Below are 14,998 nucleotides of genomic sequence, written 5' to 3' on the forward strand. Positions count from 1 at the left end.
CCCTGCCAATTGCTGGGGGGATGGACTAGATGACCTTTAAAGGTCCCCTCCGTCCCAAAGCATTCTATGATTCTATGATTCCCTCTGAACTGAGCGAATACATCAAAACAGGTTTCTGTTACAAAACCGTATGAAAATAATCGAATAATGCTTTTTTTTGTCTGAACCCCAGGCTTTGCCTGGACAGTGAAATGGCAAGATTTCTGGACCAAATTAGTACAGTTTAGCAGCAAATAGTGGTTTAAAGTAAGATGTTATGAATTGCCTGCAGTGCTGCAGGTCCTTCTGGGTTGTGCTCTCTCCACCTCAGCCCAATGCAGCGCAGAGCTGCAGTTTTCCAGCCGAGAGCTTGGCATCTCTGCCAGCACCGAGGCAGATCGTGCATTGCAGCACCTGCTCCCCAGGCCATCCGATGGCTCAGCTAGTGGTGGTTTTGTTCACATTAAGGATCAGCAACTTCCACATTTCATCCCTCACCTTCAGGGCTACCGGCGTTGTTGCAAGCGCGTACAGGGCATGGTAGATCCCGTGAACGGTCTTCAAAAGCCATGATCTGCAGAGCATTTGACTCAGGGCTTTAGGAGACCTGCAGAAAAGGGAAGCGAACCCGCAGGTAGCGCTGCACCGGGGAGCGTCAGAAAGACCCTAAGCTTTTCAGAGCTACCAGCAGCATTTCAGCTGCTTTCTTCCAGCCCAAGCCCGGCTGATAAAGCTGCAGTCCGACTGCATGGTTCCCCACCCAAGGTGGATGCTCATGGTCCTCACGTCCTGCTCTCAGAGCTGTTCCCTGGACAAAGGTCCTTCCTCCCAGAGCCGAGTCCAACACGCAATATGATTAAAGCCTCTACTGCCCATATTACCTTGAAATATTTTTCCAAAACCAAAATGCACCTTATTCACCCTTCTGGACCCACATCTTTTGTTTGCATCTCTCACCCTTTGCACAGGCCTGGGATCAGTGACTCAGCGCGGCAACATTTGGCCTCGAACAATCCTGCCCATAATAAAAACAACAGTGAAAAGAGCCAAACCCAAAACCCCTGCTCTCAGATAGTCCCTGTCCCTGGTATAGCTCCAAAACCATTGGAGAGGCGGGTTTTGCCTATAGTCCCAGGCAAGTGCGACTTTTCCTGAGGAATTTGGAGCCTGCCTTTGTAAAAAAATTGCTCCAGTTGGTAAGTCGAAAGGCCAACAGCACACACTACTTCGCTGGCCAGGTTCCAGGGCAATAACCTTGTCAATGCACAACCAGCAAACGAATAAAAGGTGTGGGTGTGTATTAACAAAAGCAAGTCCCTGCTGACTTGTATGATGAAATGTTGACCAAAGGGTGGCTGCTCTCTGATTATCACCCAAGTAACAGATCAGGGACTGGGGCAAATGGTTCACAAGAAGGCAATGGTGCTTCCTAGGAAACGTGGGCACCCCGACCATCTTCAAATTCAAAATCAGCCGAGAGAGGTTTTGGGTTTACCATTGAAACAGCAAAAAGTACAGTCCTTTTGCCAAGTGTTTGCTTATGTTCTGCTTGCTGTAACAAAGACTAATAAAGCACTTTAGCTCTGCTCTCAGATAAACATATGGAGGTTTTTGCTCATATTCTCCTCGGGATTTGAAGAGATTTGAGCAAGCTGAAGGAAAAAAATATGAAGAACACTATTAGCTGTTGAATTCACATTGCAAATCATGAAAAGCCTTCCCGGATGGCATAGAGAAAGTGGAAGGTTCATAAGGTGTTTAATGAGGTGCCAGTGGAAGACTTTCAAGAACAGCCTAGAACAGCTTTGCAATCCACATGAGAAGATATGTACAAGTGTATTTTTGCAGTTTCTGGGAAAGGCAGCGAATGGGATTACCTGCAGGTAAGTCCATTGTGAGGAGAAGGAGATGTTACATGGAGTACTACAAGTATTAATTTCTAAAAAACAATACTTGGGCAATACCTGCTCAGAGAAGACCTGCTTTAAAGAGTTGTGGTGGTGAGGTGATGGGTTAACTGAAGGCTGCCTCCAGAAATTAATGAAGCAAGGAAAGAGTCCAGGCTGAGCTGGTGGGAAGGATCCTGAACCGATCAATACTGCCCTATTACAGGGGAGCCTGGCACAGCTGCAGCTCCAGCAACTACGGGAGCTGGAAAACCACTGCCATTCCAGCGCCACACGCACAGGGAGAGTTTCCTGAAAACAGGTTTTAATATCGGAAAATAGGTTTTAATATCTGAAAACAGGTTTTAATACCTGAAAAACTTTTAGCTTCAAGCAGAGCAGGCATGAGCTGGTGCCAAGTACTCTTTGAAATCTCAGCCTCAACATGCTGCTTATGTTTATGTCACTGGAAAGCTGAGAGCGAGCAAGAGCGCTGTGCTCTCAGCAGAGACGGGCGTCAGGGGTCCCCCTTCCCTACAAGGACCAGATACTCCTTCTTGCATGCGTGAGGCCAATAATTTTCTGCAGCACACGCTGGGAAAGGGGATGCAGCGGTCCGAAGGGGGAACGCCTCTCGTTCAGCCCCTCAGCATCACGGAGCGTGGAGGCTGGGAACTGAGGCTCCTCAGTTTCTATGGATGTTTCTATGCTAGAGAGCAGCTGGAGAAGGATTTCTGGAGCTCTGGATGAGACCCTAGGTGCCAGCTTCCCGCTGAAGCCTTATTAGAAGTCCCAGTTCAGGTCTGGCCTTCAGGAATGCCTCTCTCCTGGCATTATTCGCTGGCAACCCTTCCAGCACCAACAGGACATGTTGCTATAATTTAAATAAATTAAATCGTGCCAAATCTACTAAATGTGGCTGGTCAAGTTGTATTATATAGGGCAGCCACCACTAAGTAAAATGTATTAAAAATGCAGATAAGCCTCCAAATAGTTGCAGAGCGCAAGACCACCTTGCTAAAATTGTGTTGAATATATTTTGTTGCTTTCTTGCTATGAGAGATCGCACGAAGCCAAGGAGGGTCCTGGAAACGCAAGGATTGCAGGACTGGTAAACCCGGCAAAGTAGCTACCCTTGCATTTAAGCCTGTAAACCCTGATATAGCAGCATGTCCATTTCAGAGATTATTTCAAAACAAAAAAAGGGGGGGGGAGGGAAGTTTCAAGTACCACTTTGCTGCATTTCATTTGATGTCAAATTGGTTGTTTAGTTTTTGCCTGCAAGAGACTCCACCTCCTTTCAAAGTCGCCTTAAATCCTGTAGAGAATTTATCCCAGTACAGCTCCTGCCTCGCACTCAACAGTTACACAGGCAAAGAAAACCAAACGTCCTCAGTCCCACTACAGAGGATTCAGATACCTGGTGCCTTGGAAAACCGCTGCACTAAAAAAGAAGGATTTTTGCTTGGATTGAAGTGTTTTCTGGCTTGATACTTCCATTTATATTTTCTTGGCCCTAAAAATAATTTAAAGTAAGACATCGCTTGTCACCGACCTGGAAAACACCTTCCCTCCCCCCTTTTTTTTTCTTCCTTTTTTCTGTCTTTTTTAGAGGAAAAAGAAACTCAAGGGGGAGAGTTGTTCTTCAGTTTTCGCTCTTCAAGCATAGGTTAAAATGCCAGGCAAGGAGGAGGCCCTCTGTATCGCTCATCTCCGCCTGGAACTGCATTACATCACTTGGAAAACAGGATGAGAGGACATGAGACATCTCATCCCGATGTCTTTTTAACAGCACTCAGTCATATGCATGGAGATTCATAACACCAGCATCTACTGCAGGAAAATGAGCAGATGCCAGAAGATTTTATTTTACACTTAGCGGAAGAAAAAACCATGAGCGCATTTTCCATTTTAAATGCTAGCAACTTTTCGTGGACTGACTCCCTCGAGGACAGTGGCAATTGGACGGCGGTAACCCAGTTTACCCAGCCAGGATGGCAAATTGCTTTGTGGGCTATCACCTATTCCTTCATCGTTATCACATCCATCATTGGCAACGTCACCGTCATCTGGATTATTCTTGCGCACAGGAGAATGAGGAATGCTACCAATTACTTTATCGTTAATTTGGCTCTTTCAGATTTGCTGATGTCTGCTTTCAATACCATCTTCAATTTTATTTACGCCAGTCACAACGTCTGGTATTTTGGCGAGGAATTCTGCAGATTTCTGAACTGGTTCCCCATCACCGCGATGTTTGTGAGCATTTACTCCATGACAGCCGTGGCTGCAGAGAGGTAAGAGGAGAATGGAGAAGACAAGGTCTGAAAAATTTACTGTAAGTTATAAAAAATTATTGCAATACTTTGTGCAACTAGCCCCCACCTACCATGTCAGGTGCCTTATCAGCAAGGTGGGAGGAGTGCCAGGCAAATAGACTATGGGGTTAGATGCTAGTTATGCCATGAAAGGAAGGCTCTTTTGTCTTATCCCTGGTCTGAATCACACCCGAACGTGTACCGAGTGGAAGTGGCTGGTAGTTGATTGTTCCCGTGTTACTGATCATAAATTGTTTCCCAGTCATCCTGCAAACGCTTTTTTTTTAAACCACGAGAAGGGCCTTTCATTTGGACAGAGCTGGAGCGATACGAATATGCTGATACTTTCAGCATCCACAATCCTGCCTGTGAGTCCACCAAACCACCAGAAATAATGGGAATTGGATCAGAAATGGCAGGGTCTGCTCCAATAGTTCACAAGAATGACTTATTCCAAGAGGGAGGAAAGTAATTACAGTGATTTTGTTTGACTTCTGAGGTAATTTGGTATTTTCATAATACTCTCTTACATCTGCCAAGTCTCTTTTACTCGAGCTTAAATTTGTGGAGTCTGAATGTGTTTACAGCTCATTGTTAAGTAGCATGACGCTGTTTTTCTTTTTACTAGAAAGTGGCCAAAAGTCCATGGGAATTTCCACTCTTAACGGTAATGGCATGTAAAAGAAGTACAGGAGGTTAAGCTCCCTTCTAGGCTCTCTGCCCTCCTTCCCTCCATCCTTCCCATCTTCCCTCTGTTTCTTCCACTCTCTGCCCGGCACTGGGAACATCTGTATCTTCCATCCTATGTCCCTGCCGCGACCCTACAGTGAAGGTCTTCCCCTGGGCAGCCGGACCCGGCGTCCAAAAATACCTGGCGGTCCTTTATTAAGTCCTCCTGTTGACTTTGCAGTTTCCTTCAGGTTTCCTCCATTCCTTATCAAGCATGCGTATCCACGAAGGGCCCTTCCAGCTCCCTCGGGAGCGAAGCCAGCGTCCCTCTGGAGCCATCCGAAAAGTATTGCTCCGTGAGTCATCGGGGTCGCTTTCGTAACTCCTGCCCCTGCTCACAGCAGCTCGGTTCACCCCGGCACACCCAGCCTCAGGAAGCAATCAATACACAAATCAAACCAGATAAACAAACTAGCAGGAGAAAGAAGGCTTTGCCCCGTGTGCGTGTGACGCCCACTGAAACCCACACCAGAGCTGGGGATACGGCCCAGATTGACACACAGCTCCCACAGTACAGGGCAGCAGCCCCTGCAGTCACTGGAAGGATCACTAATAAGCACAGGGACGAGTGATGTGTTTATCAGCCTGCAGTTGTCCAGGTGAAAGCGAATCCCTATTTAGAAGCAATGGTAGCTCAGTTTTAGACTCAAATACTCTTTTGCTGTTCCTGGCTTTAAATCAAGGGTTGTTGGTAACTGCTATTTTATACATGTGGTCTGCCAAAGAATATTATTTTTTAAATTTAAAAAAAAAAAATCCATTTCAGCCTGTCCTCATTTCTCCCTACTCTTATTCCTTGGGGACTTTTGGTGAAAGTACCTATCCAGTCAAAACCTCTTTAGTCACATGGCAGGGATCAGAAAGAGAACTTGGCATCTCACTACAAACCATATTTAGCTATTCTTCGCCTAGCCTTAAAATAGGTCCTGACACTGTCTCCTGGAAACTCGCGACTTCCATTTATTGTTATGAGAACTTGCGTCCACTTGGGCTCCGTTGTTTAACTTCAATAAAACAATGTCTTTTGAAGTGGTTTATTGTAAGGAAGAAGGCTAAGAAGCGACAGCTCCGTAAGTCATCTTTGTCTGCTGTGGAAAAGGCCCTGGCTGTATTGCTCACCGTTGGGTTTAGGACCACTCCGTTTCCTTATTTCAAGCTGGTCTGTGTACCGGAGCAGCTGTTTCCACTGCACGCTTTCCGCAGCACTCCAGGCAGAAACGTAGTATATCAGATCAAGTTTCACACTCCAGTTAGCAAAGTCTCCTAGGCCCTCTTCGGAAAGCGTGCAAGAGTGTCCAAAATTCAGCTTGTTTTGCCTGCGCGGGATGAGGACCGGAGGAAGGGTGCTGGGAGCGTGGTCCCAGCATCCTGGGACGTCACAGGGAGTGGGGCACGGAGAGGGAGCACAGGGAGCATGAGCAGCAGCGGGGCAAAGGCAGCCCTGCCACGCAGCAAGAGCAGCCAGGAGACCTCAGCAGATTCCGTAAATCTCCCAACTTGCAGGAGCTTGCCTAAAAGCACGGCTTGCTTCGGGGGTGCACCCCTGGCTGAGCAGGAAAGCCTCCACCCAGCAGCCCTGTAATACTTTCAGTATCTGCAACACAGGCTGCTGCGTCAGGCTGCTGCAGCAGCACAGTGGGTGGCATCATTTATACCCAGGACTTGCAGTTCACCCAGAGCCACAGATTGTGGATTTGGGCACTTCTGTGGGTGAATATTCTGGAGAATATTTGCCACTTGATTCCTCTGTGATCACATTCAAGCATTGTATAATACTGCCTACAACAAGCCATAGAAAAGCAAGGTGACATGAAAATTTTATAGCTAAATAAGGCTCTGCTGCTGTGCAGCTCTGGCTTACTTACTGTGCTGTCTGTCCATGCAGCCACACTCTGTCCTGCAGCAGCAGCTGGGCAGAGCTCCCGCTCAACAGCCTGGCCAAAAGACAGCACAGAGTTTGTCAAGATTTTCGCTATGAAAACCAGGAGGCAATTGGCATTTTCCACTCTATTTTGCCTTTGTAACAACCATGACAAAGAGTACAGAAAGCATGACAAGAAATGCATAATTGATTATGTACTCATTACGATACCATGCATTTTTACACGGGGAACTTAAAACCAGAGAGCGCCCCAGGCTTGCAAGTAATCTAATAGTCAGATGTGCCGTGAGGGCTCTGAGCAGGTGTGGGACGAAAGGGTCAGCCTTCCCCTTCCACCGCAAGCACAAGTGCTGAAGCATTTCCAGGCAGAGGTGGATGGCACATGAGTTTTCCACAGCTAAAAATCAGCGGGGAAAAATTCAGGGTAAAGGGTACTCAAGAACCCAGTCTGCTGTTGTGATAATATGGGGCATCAGAGGAGATTGACGTAATTAGAGTGTTTGGGGTGGTTTTTTGGTAGAGGAAGGAGAAAAAGGCATGGTATTAAACAGTGCGTAACTCCAAACTAACACGAACAGTTCACAGCATGAAATTTCAGACCAAACATAAAATATTTGAAAAATTACTTTGAAAAAAAGCAAAATTCAAAGTAAGGGGAATACTTGTCGGACCGTATGCAGAAGGCATAGATGGCTGCTTCCTCCTCACACCAGAAGCATCCATCCACTTGGGTTTAATATATTCTGCCCTAAGACTTGCAACCATTCTCTTCAGAAAGGATTTAGCTCCTTCTAATTATTTATAGCCTGGAACCTATCAAAATGTCTCTTTAAATAAAGCCCACTATACCGTCCTGGTGAGTTTTTACACTTGCTATATTTGTTGTATAGTTCACCAATGCAACTGTAAAAGCATTACCTATTTTTCTTGCAGGTACGTGGCAATAATTCATCCCTTCAAGCCCAGGCTCTCTGCTGGAAGCACCAGAATCATCATAGGGGTAATCTGGCTGGTGGCGTTTGGGCTCGCCTTCCCACAGTGCTTCTACGCCGAGATCATGACGGACAACGGAACGACGAAATGCATCGTCGTCTGGCCTGATGACATCGGATCCAAGCACCAGCTCACGTAAGAGAAATGAGAAAACTCCCAATTCGTGCAAAAGTGGACTAGGAAATCCATTTCATCTCCAAACTGTTGGCTACAGGCAGTACCGGGAGAGAGGGCGGGGGGAACCACGCAGCAGGGGAATACGGGTCTGGGGCAGCCCATCTAAGCTCAGTCTAAGCCAGTTGTGGAAAAAGCTGCCAGATGATCATGGCTCAGGGTAAAGAAGAGTGATGTGCTGCCCCCCCCCCCGCTTTGAAAAGTGGTTATAAGATCTAGAAACCGTAGACACAGGGCTCAGTGGATTTAAGAGAGACCAGCGCAAAAAGTCTCCAAACAAGCAATAAATCTTGGTTCCAAAGATTTTGGATTTTCTCCTTCCATCAGGCAGGAAGAAACCGAGTATCTTTAATGCCGAGAAGCCACATAATTCACTAAAATTTATGCTGCTCTTGGGGGGGGGGGGGGGGAAGAGGAGCATGTTTCAAACATCCTAAGATTTTATAAACTGACTTATCTGGGCACACATCTGTGCTGCCAAAAGCTCCCCTAACCCTCACAGCAATTTCCTCCCGCTTTAAAGCAATATTGTTCAGACAGATGAAACAAGCCATACCCTGCATTTAGGGGAACTGCTGCGATTAATCACCATTCAAAGCACATGAGAAGTTTGAGAAATTTATCAAGCAAAACATATTTATACAAAGTAGTAATGGAAGAACTGCAGAAAAGGAACAAATTGATTAACGAAATGGAAACAATTTTTCAAACCAAAACCAAGTGCTAAACTCCCCACGTCCATTCTTCGCTATGAACACTTTTGCCCAGCTACGTGCACCAGGGACGTTTCTCCCTTCTCGGTCTTCATCTCTGGCAGACAGCTGGATGCCTCCTGCGGTTAGTTATTACCAAACTAACCGGTTTTCACACTAATATGTGCCAAGTTCCAGGAGCTTCATCTAAGTTTGGCTGAGCTGCAGCATGTTCAGCCATTGGTGGTCAGTTGTTCCCTGTCTCCAAAGACACAGAAAAGCAAGAGTAAAATCAGGCTCACATCATGTTGGGTGATGTTCCTCCCAGGGCTCTTTGCCTGGTACCCCATGGCACGTGCTGGGGAAAGCACTATGCCAGCCTCCTGTCGATTGAGAAGGAGGGATAGTAGATAATCACTTATATATAAAGTCACTGATGACTATTTCATTCAGATGAAAAGCGTGAGGTTTATTTCTCCCACATCCACTGTTTGGGAAGGATTGAAACAAGAGTTTCCCAACATGCCAGCGAAATCTCTGCAGGCTGGAAAGGTTGGTCCTGAACGCAGCAAAAAACGGGGCAGGTTCCTTCTGGAATCCTCAGCTGAAGAGCAGCAGCTCCCGAACACAGAACAAATCACGTCATTCACCGGCTCGCTCTCCCTGAACAGTCTCCAATTTGCAGGTTTCGGTAGCCCTTCTAGAAAGGAAGTTGGAAGCAGCGCTCCCCAGAAATCATCCTGAGTGATGGATCTGTCGGGACAAATGCCTGCAATACAGACAAGGGAGAAAAAGCCACGTGCGGCCATTCATGTGCTAGTCCAAATACTGAGGAAAAGAAATACTAAGAAACCCAAAGAAAAAAACAAAGAAATGGAGAATCAGGTTCCTCTGTTGACTGAGGGTCCTCCAAATCCTTCTTAGTCGATTAAAACCAGCTTTCAAGATTTCTAGACTTCAGAACAAAGGAAAACACTTCTCTGCAGGAAAAATGTCTATAATTATGATGGAAACAAGTCCAAAAAAACCCAAACAATGCACTACTGTGACTGCCAGTCACCGCCTGAGAAATCTTTGATATGAAGGGACTAAATTTGTAGAAGTTTAACCAAAATAAAGAACCTTAAACACAGAGGGTTTTTTGTTTTTTTTCTGGTGACAGGTTAACTTTGCAGCAAAGTAGCAAAACTACAAGACTAAAAGTTTCTTTTTTGCCATGTGCTAAAGCTTAGGCTCCTGTCCTCTACTCCTCCTCCCAGGATGGGAACTCTAAAAGGGCTTTGCATTTCTGCTGCGCTCCACACACGGTCTTAGACCTTCAGAAGAGGTACTGCTCCGAGACTTGGGAAGGGTGGAAAACAGGCAGTGATAAACTTGCCGCATTGCACAAATGTAATGTTTTTTCAATACACAGCCACCGTTCTGATACTTGCAACCACCCCAAGGAGCAAACACCACCGAGTGACCCAGCACCAATTTCAACAGCGCTCTGCAAAGCAGTTGACCCCACTCGCTAATGCGGCGAGTAACTCCAGAGTGTTGTCGTACTGAGAAAGACCATTTGCACCCAGCCTTTTGTGGTCGTTGCCAGCAGCGTGTGCCAGAGACCTCCTGCCTAATCCTAGTTTTTACACTGTTTATGCTAAGTTGACAGCTGCTCTAACCGAGTGAGCAGGTTGTTCCCTCCCCATAAATGGTCATTGCTTAAAATAATCAAACCCCAGCGTGAAGGAACCAGCAGAAGCTTGTGGGGTAACATGGAAAGCTAGGAAGGGCCGAGAGAAAATACGGCCGAAGGAGATGCCAGCGCTTTCAGCTAGAGCAGTAACCGAGCAGCCTGTTGGGGACACATAATTCTGCGTGCACTCACAAATAAAAACAGCCAGTGACACCAATACAGCAATGACTGCCAGTCACTTTCTGCATGCTACAAGCAGGCAATATTTCTTCCTCGCTATCCACGGCGTCTTCCCTGCCAAGTCTGTGCACCCTGCTAGCAGCCAGCTACGATTTGAAGTCCCTGATCCAGGTTTTTTCATTGTTGCTGAATTAAGCTGTTGACACTATTGCATTCATCAAGTTACTCTGCAGTTTTTGAAATATTCTTTTTCTATATCTCTGATTTAAAGGTTCATATTTTCACAGCCACAAGTCTTAGACGTCTCTCTTTCCTGACTGCAGTGGGATAGCAAAGTTCAGGGCAGATGGCCATGGACTGTAACCCTCTGATAAAAGATAAATGATACTACTCCATCTCGAAAGAGCAGTGAATCCAGTCTGAGGACTAATCCTCACAACACAAGAGATGAGCTTTTGTTGTTTACAGAAGTCCTGTAATGATGTTTGTAGGCAAAAATTCTGCTTCTTTATGCTTTGAGGTTGAAGTTAATGGGAGCCAAACATACATGTCCAAAAGACAATTTTTGAAAGAGCCCTTCAAGAGACATACTGACTATGAAAACATGCCTGTTCTTCTTTTTCAGGTATCACATTGCAGTGATCGTGTTGATTTATTTACTACCTTTAATGGTGATGTTTGTTGCATACAGCATTATAGGAATTACTCTGTGGAGCAGTGCGGTTCCAGGCAATCACCTTAACAGAGTCCGCTACGAACACCAAATTAATGCCAAAAAAAAGGTCAGAAATGAAACTTAAAAATAATTACCCTCAGCACACCAGCCCTGCTGGCTCCAGTTCCAAAAGGGAGCTTGCATTTGATACAAAATCTTGTGGGATTGGGCACGAAAGGTTGACAAAATATTTTGGGCTGGGGGTAAAGGGCATCACCCAGCAAGTATGAAAAAAGTGGTGATCTACATGCATCAGCCAGCCTCTAAGGAAGAAAGGCTCATGTCGGTAGGCAGTGGGCCAGTTCGCAGCAGTCCTTAGAGAGTAAAGCCCGGTGTCCAGTGAATCTGCACACTGCAGGATAAACCAGGCCCAGGAATAACACACTGGTTTTGTTTTTCTAGTTTGTGAAGACCATGGTGGTAGTTGTGATCATTTTTGCTGTCTGCTGGCTGCCCTATCACATGTACTTCATCCTGGGGAGCTTCAAGGAAGACATCTACCAGCAGAAGTACATTCAGCAGGTGTATCTCGCAATCTTTCTCCTTGCCATGAGTTCGACGATGTACAACCCCATCATATACTGCTCTCTTAACCAACGGTGAGTGGCACGCGCTTGGGTGCACAGAGAAAATGAAAGTATCAATCTGAAAAAGCACAAATCTCTGGAGGTGAGAACAACTGTGATTTTCAACTGCAGCCGATAGGCCGCATAGACAAGCTAATTTATACTCTGCTAATAATGCGAGATTAGCCGCACTGTGCGAATGAGATCTTAACTCAACCCTTAAGATTTTCTGCCTCCGAATAAAGCGCAGGCAGCAGGTGTATGATCAGCGCAGCCACATCTGCACCAGTTTCCACACACAGATTACCTTATTTCCAAGGAAGGAGGGAGGACTCTCTAATCCCTGCAATGCATCTGCTGACCTAATGCCGGCCTGGCTTAACCACCCGCTCCTCCTGTGCCACCACCCCGCAGTGCAGCCCTGAGCCCCCCCCACAGGCATAGGGCTCATCCCCATGGGGAGCAGGAGCAGCCCATGGGTGACTCCCATCCGGGCACACTGCCACAAGCGAGCAGCTGGGAGAGCACAACCCCATCGTGCCAAGAGATGTCTCTCTTGCTCTGCGCTGAGAACGGGCTGCTCTCAGGACGCTGGTGCGGCAGGACATCGGGCCTGGGGAGCTGCTCTGGCTGCCCTGTGGGTCTCCATGCCAATTCCTGCCTGCACATCCCGCTGCCAGACCTCTCCCTAACCCATATCTCTCTTCACCCTGGCTGCACACGCAGTGAGCTTTAAGGGTAAGAAATCGTTACCGGTACACCTCCCCCAGCACCCTCCAGTGCAGTTTCACTGGGACTCCATCAGCAAAATGCCTAACTCCAGAGTGATGCTAGGAGGCTCACTCCTTCAGAGCATTTCAATCAGCGTCCTGCCTGTAAGCTCGCCAAAGAAGGCAGTTTTGCAGCCCATTTAGCCAATTTGCATTTAACGTAAACCACCCAAACACATCCTCCTCCTCCTCTCTCAGAAAGCAGACAGCTTCCTCATTTAATTATTCACGGTTTTTAGAAAAGTTTCCAGTGGGCAAACACATGCATTTTCCTCAGATGCGCTGCTTCTCACAAATGGTGTTATCAGCATGGTCAGCACCATCTACTGAGCACATCTAACACCCTGCCATTTGACTGATCGTACATATTTACTTAAAATATAAGGAAATCTGATCATGAACTTCTATTGCTCTGTTTTATACATTTAGCTCTTCACCTCACTCCTTTGATTTCAATAGAAACTTTTTATTTCCATGGTCATTCAGATGTAAAACCAAGTCATGCATTTGTTCTTTCTCTGTGCTGTCAAAAAGATCATTTCACCATTTAATTTCTTTTCTTACATTTACAGGTTTCGTTCTGGCTTCAAATTAGCCTTCCGGTGGTGTCCGTGCATAAAAGCAACTGAGAAAGACAAACTTAAACTTACGTCCCCATCTTTTTACCAGACAACCCCCAGGAAGTCAAGAACAAGTTTCAACACAGAAACCCAATTGAATGAGAAAGAGAAGACATCAATTACCCTCACCCAGCTAACACTTTGATTTTCTCCTCCCGGTTCTGGCTCTATCCTAATACACCATTTCAAGGCAACAGATATGTAGAAGCTTGAGGCAGGTCTTTTTTTCTGGAGCTACTGTTTCCTATGGGACTTTTTCAGATGCCATCAGCATTGAAAGTAGTCTGCTGATAATACTTATATCCATGTAGGTCTAAATATCAGCCAGCTATGGATGCAAGTTCAGGTCTCCCTTACTCCAACAACTGCAATACAGAACAGAGAGATTTTGCCCATGACGTCAAAAAAGCAACGAAGCAGACCTGAGGCAGTGCCAATCAGTAGAATATCAATTATTCTCTTCCAGATAGCGATCTCCTGCTTTCTGCTCCGCCAAGACACTTAAATCTGGAAAAGAGGTGATGGAGCAGAAAGGCTGGGGCACATCTGGCCCAGTTTGGATGGACCCTCGGGGCTGCATGGCAGCTAAGTCCCATGGTCAGCAGCCCCAAGGCCAACAAGACTGTGGAGCAAAGCTTGTTTACGACAAAGGCAAATACTAACGCATCCAGACTGAAAAGCCTGCCTTGAAAATTTTCTGAATTCTGGGACTTTCATGCCTGCAATTTCACCAGCACCATCTCTCATCAGTTAAAAGCAAGAAACAGTTCTTTAAGATGTCGTCATTGCATGGATTTCTATAACCTTGTACCAAAATACAGTATCATTTTCCTATTAAACTGTGCCCAAGTGATTCCTCCAACTTCACATAGTTAATTGCAGTGCCTAATTTGGAGAGCGAGGCTCTCTGAAGAGTTGGGAGCCAGGTGTGGGATGCTCACTGGCTTGGTCAGGGCTCATAGATCCAATCTGAATCCACCTCCTTTACCTTCTCTTAGTCCCAACTGCAGTCTGACCCATTGCTGTCTTTTCCCAGATAGTCCCTTCATCTTCCCTTTCCAGACTTACCCCATTTTTATCATCACTGTTCTTCTCTTCTCAGGTACGAAAATAAAGGCTGAAATACGTCATCTTCACAGCCTAAGTCATTATGTGCAGGCATGCAAAACAGCAGAAGCTGAAATATAAACATTATATATCAAGTAATACAGCATTTAATACTAGTGTGATAAGTAGCACCTCACAATCACCTTCACCTTTCATGACAGGTTTGTATATAATATCACAGAGCCATACCTTAGTGTACAAAAAGCTCCTACAATGTCGACAAGACCCAGTTATTTGAAATACTCCTCTTTGCTCTGTGAAAGCAAAACTACAAAGTGTTGCCAGGCTTGACCTCTGCAGTAAATTCAGAGAAAAGATTCATGGCTTGAACTGAAACAGTACTCAGGGATATGATTTTCCCAAGCCTGTTTCAATACAGGAACCAGCAGATACATCTTCCTTCTCCACTTCATTTTTTTTACCTCCCTGGCTGCTGTGGGGAACAGTTATGTTACACAGAGGCCCAACAAACTTGTCTTGCTAATGGGACAACAGAGCACAGGGCTGTATGCCCTTCTTAAAAAGTTCGTTATTTTAAATCATTCCAGCAGGTAGTTTCTAGTCTAGATGTTATCTGTTTATCTGTCCAGCCCCGTTAACTAGCCAGCCTGCTCTTCCCGAGACCGCGCGGGTGGGGTGCGTGCAGGGCAGAGGGAGAGCAATAAGAGGCATTTACAGACAGCCACCACCAAGTCTTTCTTCTGAAGGG

General features: G+C 46.0%; 1 protein-coding gene across 1 annotated transcript; it reads left to right on the top strand.

Annotated features, from left to right (window-relative positions):
• The first annotated feature begins 3,758 nt into the window (after positions 1 to 3,758).
• Positions 3,759 to 13,327, top strand: TACR2 (tachykinin receptor 2). Its single transcript, XM_009466066.1, has 5 exons — positions 3,759 to 4,162; positions 7,728 to 7,922; positions 11,137 to 11,293; positions 11,629 to 11,825; positions 13,135 to 13,327. The coding sequence occupies exons 1-5, from the start codon at positions 3,759 to 3,761 to the stop codon at positions 13,325 to 13,327; spliced, it is 1,146 nt and encodes a 381-aa protein (XP_009464341.1).
• The last annotated feature ends 1,671 nt before the right edge of the window (positions 13,328 to 14,998 follow it).

Source organism: Nipponia nippon, unplaced genomic scaffold, assembly GCF_047370975.1.
Source record: "Nipponia nippon isolate SJK-2023a ecotype South Korea unplaced genomic scaffold, ASM4737097v1 scaffold_3, whole genome shotgun sequence".
NCBI lineage: Eukaryota > Metazoa > Chordata > Aves > Pelecaniformes > Threskiornithidae > Nipponia > Nipponia nippon.